This window comes from Phoca vitulina, unplaced genomic scaffold (genome assembly GCF_004348235.1).
Source record: "Phoca vitulina isolate PV1807 unplaced genomic scaffold, GSC_HSeal_1.0 scaffold13, whole genome shotgun sequence".
NCBI lineage: Eukaryota > Metazoa > Chordata > Mammalia > Carnivora > Phocidae > Phoca > Phoca vitulina.
The window spans coordinates 43,630,766-43,644,764 of NW_022589716.1; the positions used below are offsets into that span (position 1 = coordinate 43,630,766).

General features: G+C 54.3%; 1 protein-coding gene across 2 annotated transcripts in view; it reads right to left on the minus strand.

Moving 5' to 3' along the window:
• Positions 1 to 469: 469 nt before the first annotated feature.
• Positions 470 to 13,999, minus strand: part of SLC6A6 (solute carrier family 6 member 6) — an 80,022-nt gene continuing 66,492 nt past the window's right edge. For both annotated transcript variants that reach the window (XM_032412005.1, XM_032412004.1), the window contains 6 exons: positions 13,159 to 13,271; positions 8,584 to 8,721; positions 7,165 to 7,267; positions 6,499 to 6,599; positions 3,748 to 3,918; positions 470 to 773 (listed from right to left, as the gene is read on the minus strand). In XM_032412005.1, the coding sequence (XP_032267896.1) occupies positions 633 to 773; positions 3,748 to 3,918; positions 6,499 to 6,599; positions 7,165 to 7,267; positions 8,584 to 8,721; positions 13,159 to 13,271 (767 nt within the window). In that variant the 3' untranslated portion in view covers positions 470 to 632. The remainder of the gene's footprint in view (positions 774 to 3,747; positions 3,919 to 6,498; positions 6,600 to 7,164; positions 7,268 to 8,583; positions 8,722 to 13,158; positions 13,272 to 13,999) is intronic.

Sequence of the window (13,999 nt, forward strand, 5' to 3'; positions counted from 1 at the left end):
AGTGTAATGAAGCATCTTCTCGTGGCCCTCCTTTCTCCAGCCCCTCTGGGTCTGGCCAGCTCGTGGGCCCTCTCCTTCCCCAGCTGTATGCTTCTATGTGAACCAGGTTGGGAAGGTACTACACCTTTAAAATGGGTCTGCTGTCCAGGAAAATCCCACCCTGTGTTTTGAGGGGCAGAACTTTCTGCCAGCTACGCAAGCACCGAAGAATTGCTTTTGAAAACGAGATCTATTGCTGGCAAGAAGATCAATTCAAGTGGTAAAAGTGTATGACAATCTCTAAATGTATATATAATTATACGTAAAAAAAAATACAAAGAGAAATTTACCAAGTTCCCATAAAATACATCTAATTCAATACGAAAGCTCTGCCTTGCCCCGGACATCTGCCGGTGGGTTTTCTTTTTGTACAAAATATCCCCAAATCAAAACAAAATACACATACGCACAATACCACACGCACACACACCCCCCCACACACACACATACGCGCGCGCACACACACACAGAGTAACATTTTCTGTGACAATTAAAAAAAACAATCCTAGTGCAAATAGAAAGCTCTGTAAACCTGGTCCTATGAGAATCTAATGTTAGTAAACAGCAGGGAAGCAGCCCGTCCGCCCGAGAGCTCACATCATGGTCTCTACTATGATGTGGGTCGGTTTCATGAGAGCGCCGTTCACAGCCAGGCGGGAGCTGTAGGGCGCAGCCCCCTCGCGCTCCACGGCCCAGCGGTTGGGTTCCCTCGGGGTCAGCAGGTACTTGAGTCTCTGGAGAAGCAAGGGGACGGGAGCAGAGAGGAAAGTCAGGCGGCTGCTTCCCCGCTCCGCCACGACCGTCTACACCCCCTGAGTCGGGCCAGTGTGCTGTCTGGCCTTTGGCGAACTCGGACCCTCTCTGGCCCCCCCAAGGCATCCACTGGCAAACGAAGGAGTTGAACTAAGGTGCTTCTAAGGTCCCTCCGGGCCTTGAATCAGCGCAGAATTCCTGTCAGTAGTTCCCTTGGCCAACCCCTGCTTGCCCACCTCAGGGACAGGGGACTCACACCTCCCAGCTCCGATTTCTTTCTCCCATGGAGCTGAAATATGCCTCCTTGTAATTCCCACCCCCCGACTTCTCTGACTCGCAAAGCAGCCCGAGTTTCTGCAATCTGTATGCCAGAGGTTGGATAACTGTTGTGAACCTCCTGCGGCCCCCACCTTCCCCAAGGAGAAACTCCAAATTCCTCAGCTGCCTGGAAACTGCATTTCCTGCCTTCTTGCACTAGGGTCCCTTCCCTTCCCCACCCCGTAGGTATCCGGTTCTCCCTGCTCGGGGCTCAGAGACCACTGTTCATGTCCGAGCTGCAGCTTCTGACAGAGAGGAGCCAGAGGTTGGACTGTACGAGAATCATCCCATCACTTTTGGGCAGGGTGAGTTTTGTCCTCCTGGCTGGTTGCCGGATCATGGACTCAGTGAGGCAGAGAGCCCTTCCCAGGACACCCAGAAAGCCAACAGTGGCCAGCTCAGGGCTCTTGACTCCCAGCTCCCCTCCTGCCAAGTGTCCATTCAGAGACTTCAGTAGGAAGCAGTCGTGAAGAAGAAACCTTTCTACTCAGGCATTTACATTCCACTTAAGTATATTACAATTTTTTTAAGGTGCTTATTAAAAGCTACAGTATTTCACTTGGAAAATCCAGATTTCCATCTGTTCTTAAAAACTTGCAAGATCTGGCAACCCCAGGGCCATACACCCCCTCTTGGTCACAGCACGCCAGAGCTGAGGGCCTGGCTGCCTGCCGCAGCTCTGGATCACCTTCTCCAGGTCCCTCCCAGCCCTGCCTGATGGCTTCCCTCGCCTGGGTTCCCTGCCTGGTCCTGGGGGAGCTGGCCTGGAGGCCCCAGGTAAAGGGCAAGGGATGGAAGGGCGGCCAGAGAGCAGGCTCAGCTCCCTTCCACCACATTGCCTCTCTGCACAGGTGCACGCCCAGAAGATGGGACAAGAGGTAGACAACGCCAGGCGGCCAGCCGGGGCTCCAGGTATATGGGAGGTGCAGACGGAACTGGAGTCCTCCCAGGACAGAGCTCTGGGTTTGCAAACCTGGCTCAGAGAGACGCTCATGGCTGGGAGCACAGCCTGGAGACAGGTCGAGGGGCCCACAGCAAACAGATCGATGGGCGCTCCTATGCCTTCAGAGGAGGGGGCTTTGGTTATCCACCCGGTTTGTAGGTGCAAGTTTGAGTGGAGGCCTCACCCACACCCTCTTCCTTCCCCCACACAAACCCCATTCTCATCAAACCTCTAAACTTGGGATGGAACACTATTTTAAGATTAGGCTTTGAAGGGACACAAGTTAGCGTTAGGTGTCTCCCCTCCACGGTTGAATCTGCAACTGCTGTGGGCACTGACCTATCAGTACAGGCATTCAAGACCCTCTGCTGCACCCCAATCACCCCTTTAGTTTCTTGGTAGTAGGGACATTCTGGAAATTCCCAGGGAGGGGCTAGGTTGGCATAGAGTGTTTAGCGGGGGACATGTGGAGGGCTCAGGGCCGTAGCAATCACCCATCTGTCCCCAGACCCAGTAGTTCAGGATTTTAACAAATCATAGGGCCTACCAGTATTCTGGCTGAACACTGGGGTCCTTCCCTGTATCCTGACAAATTACAATGGGTCCACTGCTGCAGGAACCCCCAAGGGCCCCAGGGCTGTCCTGGCTCAGACAGACCCCGGCTTCATGGCCTGTGTTCCTCCCAGGCACGCCCCTGCCTACTTCCTCTGTCTAGGGCAGGCTGCTCCCTTTCTGCCCAGGGCCGCCCCTCTCCCCCCACCACCACCACCTCCAGGCCATTCCCCTGCCCACAAGGAAACTGGCCCAGCCCAAGGGGGAGCCAGGGCCCCAGGACATCCTGGCTCCAGATTTTTAAGAGAATAACAATAAAAACAGCCCAGAACAAAACAGCGTAGTCTTGGAGCTGGCCCAAGCCCAAAGGTTAAGGGAGATTCTAAGAAAAGGATTTCTTGGAAAGAGCCTCAGCTTTTGCCACAGCCTGGAATCTGCAGTATTGTTGGGAGAAATTTCTGAGGGGTTGGTGGTAAGGAGGGAGCCTCGGGGTGGGAGGCTGGCAGGCACAGGGACCTGGGGGCCTGAGGTTCTGTCTCCGGCAGCAGACGGGCCCACAGATGCGGGGAAGGGGACACCAGCATGGGTTGGGCTTATCCAAACCTTGGCTTCAGGGTAAGAGAAGGCCTCTGGGTGGAGCTCAGGCTTCCTTCCTGGCTCCTTGTCTCTTGTCTTATGGCTTCAGCAACACGGCCCCCACTGCTCCCAGGATAAAGCCCTAGCTCCGAGCTTGGCATGCAAAACCACAGTCACCTGTCCAGAGCCATCACCCACCCCCCAGAACATGTCACTGCTGCCCAAGCGCTGTCACACGTCCTTGCCTGTGAATGCACCGGGCATCACGGCCTTCCATGTCTCATTCTCTGCCTGGCAAATTCCTCCTCCTGCCCACAGCCCTGCTCCGAACCTCACCACAGAGCCTTTGTCCCCGTGAACTGTTCTTTTTTCCTGTTCCCCCATGTGCCTGCCCACAATCTCAACCCCTCCACAGGGCAGGCAAAGGGTGCAGGACCCAGAGAGGCCAGCGATGTGCCCAAGGTCACACAGCAAACCGACAGCCAGCAGCCGGTAGCTGACTTTCACCCTTACCCCCTCTCACCCTCCCACATCCCCCACATCCAGCCTCGGCCCCATGTGCTCACCACGAGGAACGGCCCTTCCGTCTGGCAGAGGCGGATGACCATGACCAAGGGGACACACATCATGGAGGACAGGGCCAGACTCCAGCCCAGCCCGATGGCCCAGGTGGGGTACACATAGACTTTGTTGTAGGTCAGGGGGATGTACTTGACGAGAGAGAAGATAAAACATCCCTGTGGAGAGATGGCACAGTTAGGGGGGGCCCTGGGCATCGGGGGCACAGAGCTTAGGGGACCAGGGCAGCCCCCACCCGAGGGGCCTCATACCCTTCTCCACTCTGCTGCCTGAGGACCTCCCTGGTGCAAATCTGATCAAGTGGCTTCCCTGCTCAGGACCGTTCTGGGGCTTCCCATCGCCTTCAGGACGCCATCTAAACTCCTCAGCCCGGCCAGCAATGTCAGCCAAGAGCTGTGCCCCTCCACCCCTTACCTACCCACTACGCCTTCTTCCATGTCCACACCCCAGCTGCCCTGAAATCCTCCCAGCTCCTCAGCCACTTGCCCCGGGGCCTTAGAACAGGCTGTTCTCTGACTAGAGCCCTTCACCCTTCATCTTCTCATCCTAATTTAGCTCTTATGGTCCTGCCTTACTTGTCCAGGCCCTGCCCAGACGCAGTCAGGTGCCCATCCTCTTCCTTCCCGGGAAGCATGTGGTTATAATTACTTCTTCAGCACACAGTCCCCCACCCAACTGAGTCAGTGAGGACAGGTGGGGAGTCAGTCTTGTTCTCCCCCGGTTCTCTAACACCTGGTGCAGGTCCTGGTGCACACAGTGGGTGCATAATAAACACTAACTGCATGGCTGAAAGTCTTTCCTCCCCTTCCCCAACTGCCACCCACACATCTCTATCCCTGACCCCCAGGCCTAGCTTCCCAGGACCTGGTGTGGACCTGGGCCTTGCCCAGTTGGGTGTCCAGCCCCAAGCCCATGCCAAAGGCCGGTGGCTATCAGCATCTATGAATGGTGGGGTGCGGTGAGCTCTGAGCCCAAAAGCCTATGCAAAGTCCGTATTTCCCTGAGAAGAGCACGTAAGGCTGGCTGGGAGGGCCCAGGACTTCTGCTTCTTGTCAGAATTCCAGCATCTCAGTGTATAACCCAGGGTTGTCATAGATTCATCCACAGTGTAAACATGACTTAAATCTCCACTACCTAATATCTGGGGTTTGACGGGAAGACAAATCTACAGAAATCAAAATTAGTGATGGGGCAAGGGAGAGCATTAGGCTGCAGACGTCTCCCATTAGGCGTCTACTGTATGCCTGGCCCTGTTGTTGTTCCTGTCCCTAAAGGTGGGGTGTAGCTTAGACAGGGAGAGGCCCAGAAGAGGGCTGCTCTAGGCTCTCCCAGCACCAGGAAGCTTGGTACCTGCCCATTCATATTCCTCTTTCCACCAGGGTGACCTTATCCTACCACCTGGGGATGCAGGCTACCCCTGATCTATCCAACTCCTCGGGGAGGAAAGGAGGAAGAAACTGATGGTCAGAGTAGTGAGAGGAGTTTCTCACAAATCAACGTCAAGTGAGGACGAGAACAAGGGCTTTGAACCCAACTAAATTCATCTCCAACAATAACTCGCCAATTGTGGTTCCTGGCTGCTACAATTTACTGAATTTTGTGGGGAAAATACGCACGTCAGATGAGAAGACCACAGCCATATTCAAGGGCAGCAGTAACAACCTAAGGTTGTCAGCTGCCACTCACCTCCCACTGCAGAGTCCTTGCTTTATGATGGGGTAAACTGGGGCCCCGGCAGGTAAGGGACTTGCTTAAGGTCCCACACAGTGAGTTAAGGGCAGTATGGATTTATTCTGGCCTGGGAGCAGGGTCACTGAGGGAAGGATCCCATTCATCTCTCAGCACCTGGTTCCTAAATGTAAGGAACATTTCTGCCATTTGCACTCCCCACGGTATGAGCTGAGAATGGCATAGCAGATGTCTTCCCCTGCAGCTAGCTCCAAAGCTCACGACTGGTTTCAAACAATGACAGGGAAGCAGAAGACTTCCCTTTTGCAAGAGCCTCTGAGTGGAAGTTTGAAGTGGGGTGCCTGGGCACGCTCTAAGCTACATTCTAAGATGGCGGGCAAGGGAACCCTGGTGGGAAGAGGAATGTGGCACATCACTGCCTTTGGGTCCTGGGTGGGGACGAAGCTTCCTTGTTCTTGGGAGAGTCCGTAGCATCTCTTTGCTGGGACTTCCCACAACCCCCACCCTGCCATGGAAACAGCGCATTTCCAATGTCTATGACCTGTCTCCATTTGACATCCCAAAGGCCCCTCAACTTAATCAGTGACCCAAACTGAGCTCATTGAGTCCCAGAAGTGCTTGGGCAAAGGTTATGTGCTCTGTTGTGGACCCCCTGAATTTCTCAACATGCCCCGATACACTTTCCTCTTTCAGAATGCCTTGCTTTGCCCATGCTGGTTCTTCTGCCAGGAATGCCCTTCCTTTTTTCTCTTCCTGACCAGCTCTTATCCTGTATATCCCGGGCTTGTGTATCGGGGCATGTTGAGAAATTCAGGGGGTCCACAACAGAGCACACAACCTCCTGCCCAACCTGTCTTATCCATCAAAACTCATCTCAAAGTAACTTTTGGGAGCAGCCCGCGGCCCCACCTCTCCCAGGCAGAGGTGTCGCTGGGCTTGTCAGAGGCCAGCATTTGGCAGATGCTGAGTGAAAGATGGTTTAGCAGGTAAGAACGTCAAGCCCCAAGGAGAAAAGGCTAGCACCCACAGAAAGGCAGGGCAGAACTCACAACACAGAGAACTGGAGTGACCACGGCCCAGCTGTACTTCATCCACGGCCCAGGCCGATAGCCAATCATGTCCTCAATACCGTCATAAAGGTTATCGCTGCCTAGGAGAGACAGAGGTAGACAGATGGTCAGGCAGTGTCCAACACTAGCATCTGAATTGCACAGAAGGGGCTCAAGGGCCATGAGGGGGTCCCTGGGGTCTGCTCCAGATCCCTGCTACTCGACGCCACAAAGACCCAAGGGTGGCAGGCGTTTATCTGAAATTACTTGAAATTCAAATGTAACTGGGCATCCTATATTTTTCAGGCAAACTTAGACAAGCCCCAAAACCTGGTGTGGCCAATCCAAGGTCTCAAGAGGGTTGAAATGGACCATGCCTGGATCCCAGAGCAGTAAATCATAGGGAGACCCCTGCACAGCCGAATTCTGTGTTTGTCAAAACATACAGTCATACCCCGCATCTTCAGCAAGGGGAGAATACGCAGTGCGGCCACGATGGTATTATTTCTGTAGGGAAGGGGCAGTCCGGAGGGGAAAAGTCCAGATAGGGAAGGCCTTTGTGTTCAACTCAGAATGAATTCCCCTGAGAATTCTGTTTTGGAAGCTTCTAAATACAGACACCCAAAGCAGAGACTTGAGGAAGGATATACAACAATCTGTACTCACCATATATCCAGGCAATAACAAAACATTCAAAGAATGCAACCCACAAAAGGCATACACCACTAGCTGCATAGTAGTCAAAGAGTTGAAACACATACATGCCACCCTGTGAAGAAAAAAACCAGAGAATGTTGGCTTGCTATTTGGTATCCAACTCCCTTAATATATAAAGAGCTTTGGCATATCATTAAGAAAGAAAAAACCCAAGAGAAAAATGATGACCAGACACATGTGTAAAAAGATGCTCAACTTCATGTTTGACAAATTTAATTAAAAACACACACTCAGAGGCGCCTGGCTGGCTCAGTCGGTGGAACGTGTGACTTTTGATCTCAGGGTTGTAAGTTCAAGCCCCACGTTGGGCGTAGAGATTCCTTAAGAAAATAAAATCTTTAAAACACACACACAGAAAAATGAAAACAAAACATGTTTTCCTTAGCAAAAATGATGGGTTTCCTGAAGCCTGCTTCCAAAGGAGGTGCTGAAAACTAACTGGGGCCAGCAGAGAATACTTCAGTGATACTGAGCTGCTCGGTGTGGACCTATGATCTGCTTTTGGCATGTGTGTGTGTGTGTGTGTGTGTGTGTGTGTTCCTTAGAGGCACTCTTAGGGAAACATTTATTTGTATTTCCAGTAGGAAAAAGTGGGGATGGGAAACCCAAATTGAGTTTGGGGGCAAATGCAGCAATTTGCTGGAGAATGTGGGGAGGTGGGTGGGCAGGGGCGCATGAGACAGCAGGCTATGCCAGGCTTCCATGCTTTTATTATTTAGCACAAGAATCTCTTTCTTTTCTCGCCTGCCTCTTCTTAGACAGCTGATCCACTGTTGCCTTAGACACTCCCGGCTTCCTTCCTCTCTGCTCCTTTCTTCCCATTTAGATGGATCCTCCTTGTGGCCCCTGCCCATCCTCTGAACAGCGCACACTCCCGGTCAACCAGACAGGCCCAAGCACTGCCTGCAGTGTTTACCAGGAGGTCTTCATTTACCCTCTCGAACGTCTCCACCTCCCCCCCAGGCCTGAGAAGGGCCACTGCACAGTCACGGATGAAGAGAGCTGCTATTAAAATGGATTTCAGCTCAAGTACCTCTCCCCCAGGCCTCCTGGGAGGAAGGGGGGACAGAGGGCAGGGGGTGGCCATGGTGTTGCCACGGTAACAGGAGAAAGGGCCCGGGAGTTTGGGTCAACTGCTGGGTCCTGAGCTGCCTCCTGCTGCCCACAGTGTAGGCCAGGTCCCCTGGGCAGGGTGGGATCCCTGAACTGGGTGGGGCCAGGACACCCCCTGTCCTGGTCCTCCCGCCTAGCCACTGCCTTCACTGGCGGGGGTCAGGCCAGCCCTGATCCGATCTTTGCAGCGTATGGAGGTCACCAAGAACCCTGCAGAGAGGATGGTCCCTCGTGCCAGGTGAGAAAGCCACCTACCTCCGTCACCATCGCCAGCCCCAGCAAGTAGCTGATGCTGCACACGAAGGCGATGAAGATTTCCCGACGGAAACCCTTCCTTAGGAAGGATGGGTAAAGATCGACCAAGGACGTGACCTGTCCTTCGACTTCAACAAACTGCGGAGGAGAAGAGAGTGGTTGAGCCCCAGGTGCCCAGCACCTCCCCTCTGCTCAGAGAGTCCCCAGCATGCGCAGAGTAGCCTGGGGGGTCAAGTCCAAATGTATAAACCTGACCTGGTAGGCTCTGCCTGGGGAGTCCTGCCTGCTGGTCAAGCCACAGTGGGCCACACACAGTTCTCCAAATATCCCACACGTCCGTCTCTTTGCTTAAGCTCCCCAGAATGCCTTTCCTTCATCCTTCAAGACTCAGCTCAAGAATGACCTCTTCTCTGAAGCTAATGCTGACCTTCCGCCTTAGCCCGCTGGCTGGAAAATATGTGTTGGCACGAACACCTCCCCCCATTTCAGTCTTGGTCCTTTCTGATGCTGAGGGCAGTGTCCCCTCATTTCTGTGCCTCGAGTGCCCAGAATGGGCCAGGCACGTGTGGCTGCCCAGCAGACACATGAAGAATGGGGAGGGGGCTAACTCAGGGCAAGTCTGGGCCCCACTTTCCCCAACAGATTCACACGGTGGGGTTTTAGCTCCGTGGGGATTGTGGATCCATGAAAGAATCCAAGTGCCCACATGTGCGAGCCAAGGGCTCACCGTGCCCCCAGGAACCCATTCCTGGGCTCCCAAAGGGAAAGAAGCCCATTTGAAGGGGCCCCTCCTTGGGTAATGTGCTAGGATGATTCTCAATCCCTCTAAATCTTTCCATCTTTGCAATTAACAATGTAACTTGGAGACTGATCCATATCATTACACGGAGAGCTGCCTCTGTTTTAAATGGCAACACAAAACTCTGTCCTGTGGACCCGTATCGTCATGGGTCTGACTGATGCCCAGTGGATGGGTTCCAGCCTTCTGCGGCTGCTGGCCTGGGCAAGGACTCTTCCTCCCCCTCTAGCTTTGGTGCGTAGGTATCGCAGCTCAAGCCGGAAGCGAAGCTTCAGGGGTGAAAGGCACGTAGAAGCATTTTACATTTGGGTAGCTACAGCCAAACTGCTTGCCAACCAACACACCCTCCAAGGCCTGTCCGTCAGATTCCTTTAAAAGTTGAAAAGCTAAAACCTTGACCTTTCTGTTCTTTCATCTGTGAGAGGCATTTGGGAAGGATGTTTCCCCAGCATTCCTACAAGAAAAATCCAACCACTTAACTCCTTTGGGATGCATCACAGGAGGATCAAGGAATACAAACAAGGAGCAAATCCCTTTCATGGCCGAAAGGGGCTGGAAAAATGATTTTTCATTGCCAGGAATTCAGGGAAAAGATGAGCAAGAGGCTCTTGAAAGGGGCCCAAAGAAATGGGGCTGATGGTTTGACCTCTGATTGATGTGTCAGCCAGCGGGGTTTTGACCCTAAATTGCCACGGAATTACAGAAAACCAGCTCAAACATCAATCTTCAAAAGGAGTTTAGAAACAAAGGTCCTTTCCTTTTTGAGATGGGGAAATTAAAGACAGGAAGGAGCAGTGTCACTGTGAGTCAGGGTCAAGACCAGCACAAGCCCCTCATTTCCAAGTTCCCTGCCTTTCTGGAGAACGCCGTCCCCACCCCTCAGTCCTGCTCCACCAGCCTCTTCAGACCTCTCTCACTGAACAGCTATGGGATCTGATTTCTCCAAGCGTCAGTCTTCTCCCCTGCACCATCGGGGGATCTTGCCTACTCAGTAGCAGGGATGTTGAGAAAGATGTGAAATCATGAGAGAAAAACTGGCAATAGCGTGATTGCTGTGAACCCAAGTCAGGGGCTGAGTGAGGTGCAGGGAGATGGGGCCAGCTCTCTCCTCCTCCGGTGCTGTTGGCTCTCTCGCGCAAGCGTCTGCCTCCAGGCGCATGGCATCCCTCCTCCACCTCACCAAGAAATACACAATGGTACGATGGATCCTAAGCCAAAGAGTGCTCCCCACGGATGCTAGGCATCTGGAGGGCGTTTCCTTTACGTGCAAGGGTCACACTCCATCAGCGAGAGGCCTCTGCCTGTGGTTGCCTGGGGATCTCCGCGCTTCCATGGGAGGAAGCTATTTTGGGGGAACTCCAAGGTAAGGCCAGGGGGGATGAATTAACAGGTCAGGGAACGGGTGGCCCCAGGGGCAAGCCCATTCCTTAAACCAGCTCTGCACGGCCTCGGCCGAGTCCTTGTCTCCCTCAGCCTCGGTTTTCTGGGCTCGACAGGGCAACAGCTGTGCCCAGCTATAGGAACTTGTGTTTAATGGGGACAGAGCTTAGTTTGGGAAGACGAGAAAGTTCCGGGGATGGAGGGTGGTGACGGTCACACAACAGCGTGAATGTACTTAACACCACTGCACTGCATGCTTAAAAATGGTTAAGATGGTCCATTTTATGTTACGTGCATTTTGCCACGTGCAGGTACATCAAAAGCCCGGCATGAAGCCTTGCCCCCAGGAACGCCTCGCATGACAGAGCTCCGACTGTACTCACGGTGCACGAGGCGGTCACCGGCATCTGCAAAACCTTCCCGTACGGCCCCGAGTTCACACAGCAAATAGATGCAAAGGGGGGATTCCAAAGGAGGCCATCAGACTCCCGAGACATCATGCCCTAGCTCCTGGGGTTCAAATCCCCATCAGGCTCTTCTTGGTATATCAATCAGGCAGGTCATTTAAGGGCTCTGAACCTTGAGTTTCATGTTCTGAGCGGAAAGGGTACCAGCTCCCCCTGAGGCTGGCTTTGAGAGCTGGCCACGATGCCCCGAGCCTGTTGGCCGCCATGAGGCCTAGCTCAGAGGTGCAGATCCCCAGCCAGGCCCCCCCTGCCTCCCAGGGTAAAAACCTAATGAATAAACCACCTCTGCTCACTCAGGAAGCAGCTTCCACAGCCCAAGAGGCCCATTTGGGGCCCATGGAGATGTCATGCTTTGTCATTTATTAACCTCTCTCTGTTTTTGTTTTTTGTTTTCACTTAGAGCTTTGGAAGAAGTTATAAAAGCCATTTGCTTGGGGCCTCCGAAGGCCAAACTCATTAACGAGGGATGATTAATGGAGTCCTCTTGCTGTTTATACAGCTCAAGCCCACCAACAACTGCACAAGTATTTTGTTTTCAGGCTCCCAAATGTTTCCACTCTGTCTTCTCTGCTAATCCTGATCCCCATCCTGCCAAGTCCTTCGCTCTGTTCTTGACCTCGCTGGCAGACGGCCTCCTCTCCTCTGCTCGACCTTCTAAGACGCTCCTCCTACCTGCTTCGGAGTCCACAGGGACCCACCCTGGGCCCTGGTGCGGAGGCTGCTGCCCACGGGTAGGTGGTGAAGCCCTCCTGACCTGGCAGCAGGCCTCACCTCTCACAGGTCCCAGCTAACCAAAGATCTCCCAGGAGGCGGCCAGAGACCCAGACAACATGAGATGGCAAAACGCCGTCCTTTCAGATGTTGGCCCCCCGGTGGCACGGCTTGTAGGGTTCTGGTCTGGGCATACCACCAGCCCGCCCTGCATACCCGAACTCCCCGGTCCTGGAGTCATGCCCGTGCTCTAAACTGTCCTCTTGAGACACCCCCAAGGTGAATACACATATCTCCAGGGGAACGTGTCCAGGAGTTCACTCTACTGTCCTCCAAGCACCACTAGCTGCTCTGTATCAGGCACTGTGCCCGGTATTTCATACAAGGCAGTGGAGGTATAATCACACCCATTTACCAGATGAGAAAACTGAGTCTCAGACAGGGGAGGAAAAGTGCCCGATGCCACACAGCAGCTGTGGCTCCAAAGCCAGACTCGGCCTCTGGTTGGCTCTCACTGACATACACACCGGAGGCCTGAGCCCTGGAGGGATAGGATGTAGGGGTTAAGACGTGCAGGGAAACAGCCACACGCAGGTGGTTGGTATACGATGGAGTCCTGCCGTGGGAGGGCAGAAGCCAGGAGGGCCAGAGGACAGGGCGGGTCTGAGCGAGGCACCCCAGTGCTTAGTTGTTCACCGAGCACTGGAGGATCACAGTTTCACTGCATGGGAAACAACTCCCGGGCTCCAGGCCTCACTGAACACCAGGTGCGGTTTAGGCCTCTGTGGCTGCACTAGGACAACCAGGGACGGCCTGGGCCGTGACTGTCGTCCCCGCCCCGAACTGCCTATCTGCCGCGTCACTCATGGGCCCCCGCGGGACCCTCCGTGGGAACACATCATCACCACCTGGTCTTGTCCTTCTACTTCCCGTCTATGGCTTCGTTTTGACCACACCCTTCAAGTGTCCGTTTCCCCCTGGCTGGGGTTTAAGACTCGAACTCTGGGCCAGAGGTCCTCTTCCTGCTGCCCTGAGGCCTCTTCACCCCCACCCCCCGGGGTCCTAGAGGAAGCCTCGCTGGCTGCAGCTGGTGCAAGTCTGATGTGAGGGTGGGAAAGGGGTGACCATCTCACACATGGCACGCTGAAGGGGGCTTTCCCAGAACCCCGTTCCCCACGGGTGAGCCCTCCCCACGGCGTCCCCTCGACCCGTACCTACCTGGCTATCCAGTCCAAGCAAGAGAAGCATAATAAAAAAGAGAATGGACCAAAACGTGGGCAGCGGCATCATGGTCACGGCTTTTGGGTAGGCAATGAAGGCCAGGCCAGGCCCTAGAGGGAAGAGAGAATGGGGAGGGGCAGAGGGGGGGCACATTAGTGACTGAGCCCCCCGGAGCACTGGAGCTCACACAAAGACACTCGGGACTGAGGCGGTGTCCCAAACCCCAAATGCAGGGAGGAGCCGGGTCTGAATTCCTGCCTGGGGGAAGCGCCCAGGCCTGCCTCCCTTTCGGACAGGGCGCGCTGGGGCTCGGGCGGGGCCCCGTTTTAGCATCTGTCTCCTAGGCAGCAGCACCCGTGGCCTCACAGAATCCGGCAGGCACCGGGCATTTAGGAGAGGGAAATGGGACTGAGCCTGGGACTGGGAGTCCCAGGGAGCCTGGGTTTCGGGACTGGGACTGAAGTCTACCGGCTTGAAAAAGGAGCCCCCCTCCCCCAAACCAGAGCAACCACGCCAACGTTTGCTGGAAGGAAGCAAAGGGGGAAAGATCTGGTTATCTGAACTACTGAAGCCCCCGTTTGCAAAGAAAAGTTTTCGACTTCTGAGTTAATGACTGAAACACTGTGAAAGAGTACAGATCTCTTCAGGGGTGCATCTGCGCACCCCACCTGAGCAACGCCACAGCCAAGGCCCAAAGCTGAAGGGAGGTGTGCGCAGGGCAAGACCCCAGGCTCAGGAGACCATCCGTCATCTCCTCTTTACATCACCAAGTGCCCCTGCAGGGCCTCAGTTTCCCCACCTGGGAAGTGAGGGGCAGGATCCCAGAAATGCCTCCCAA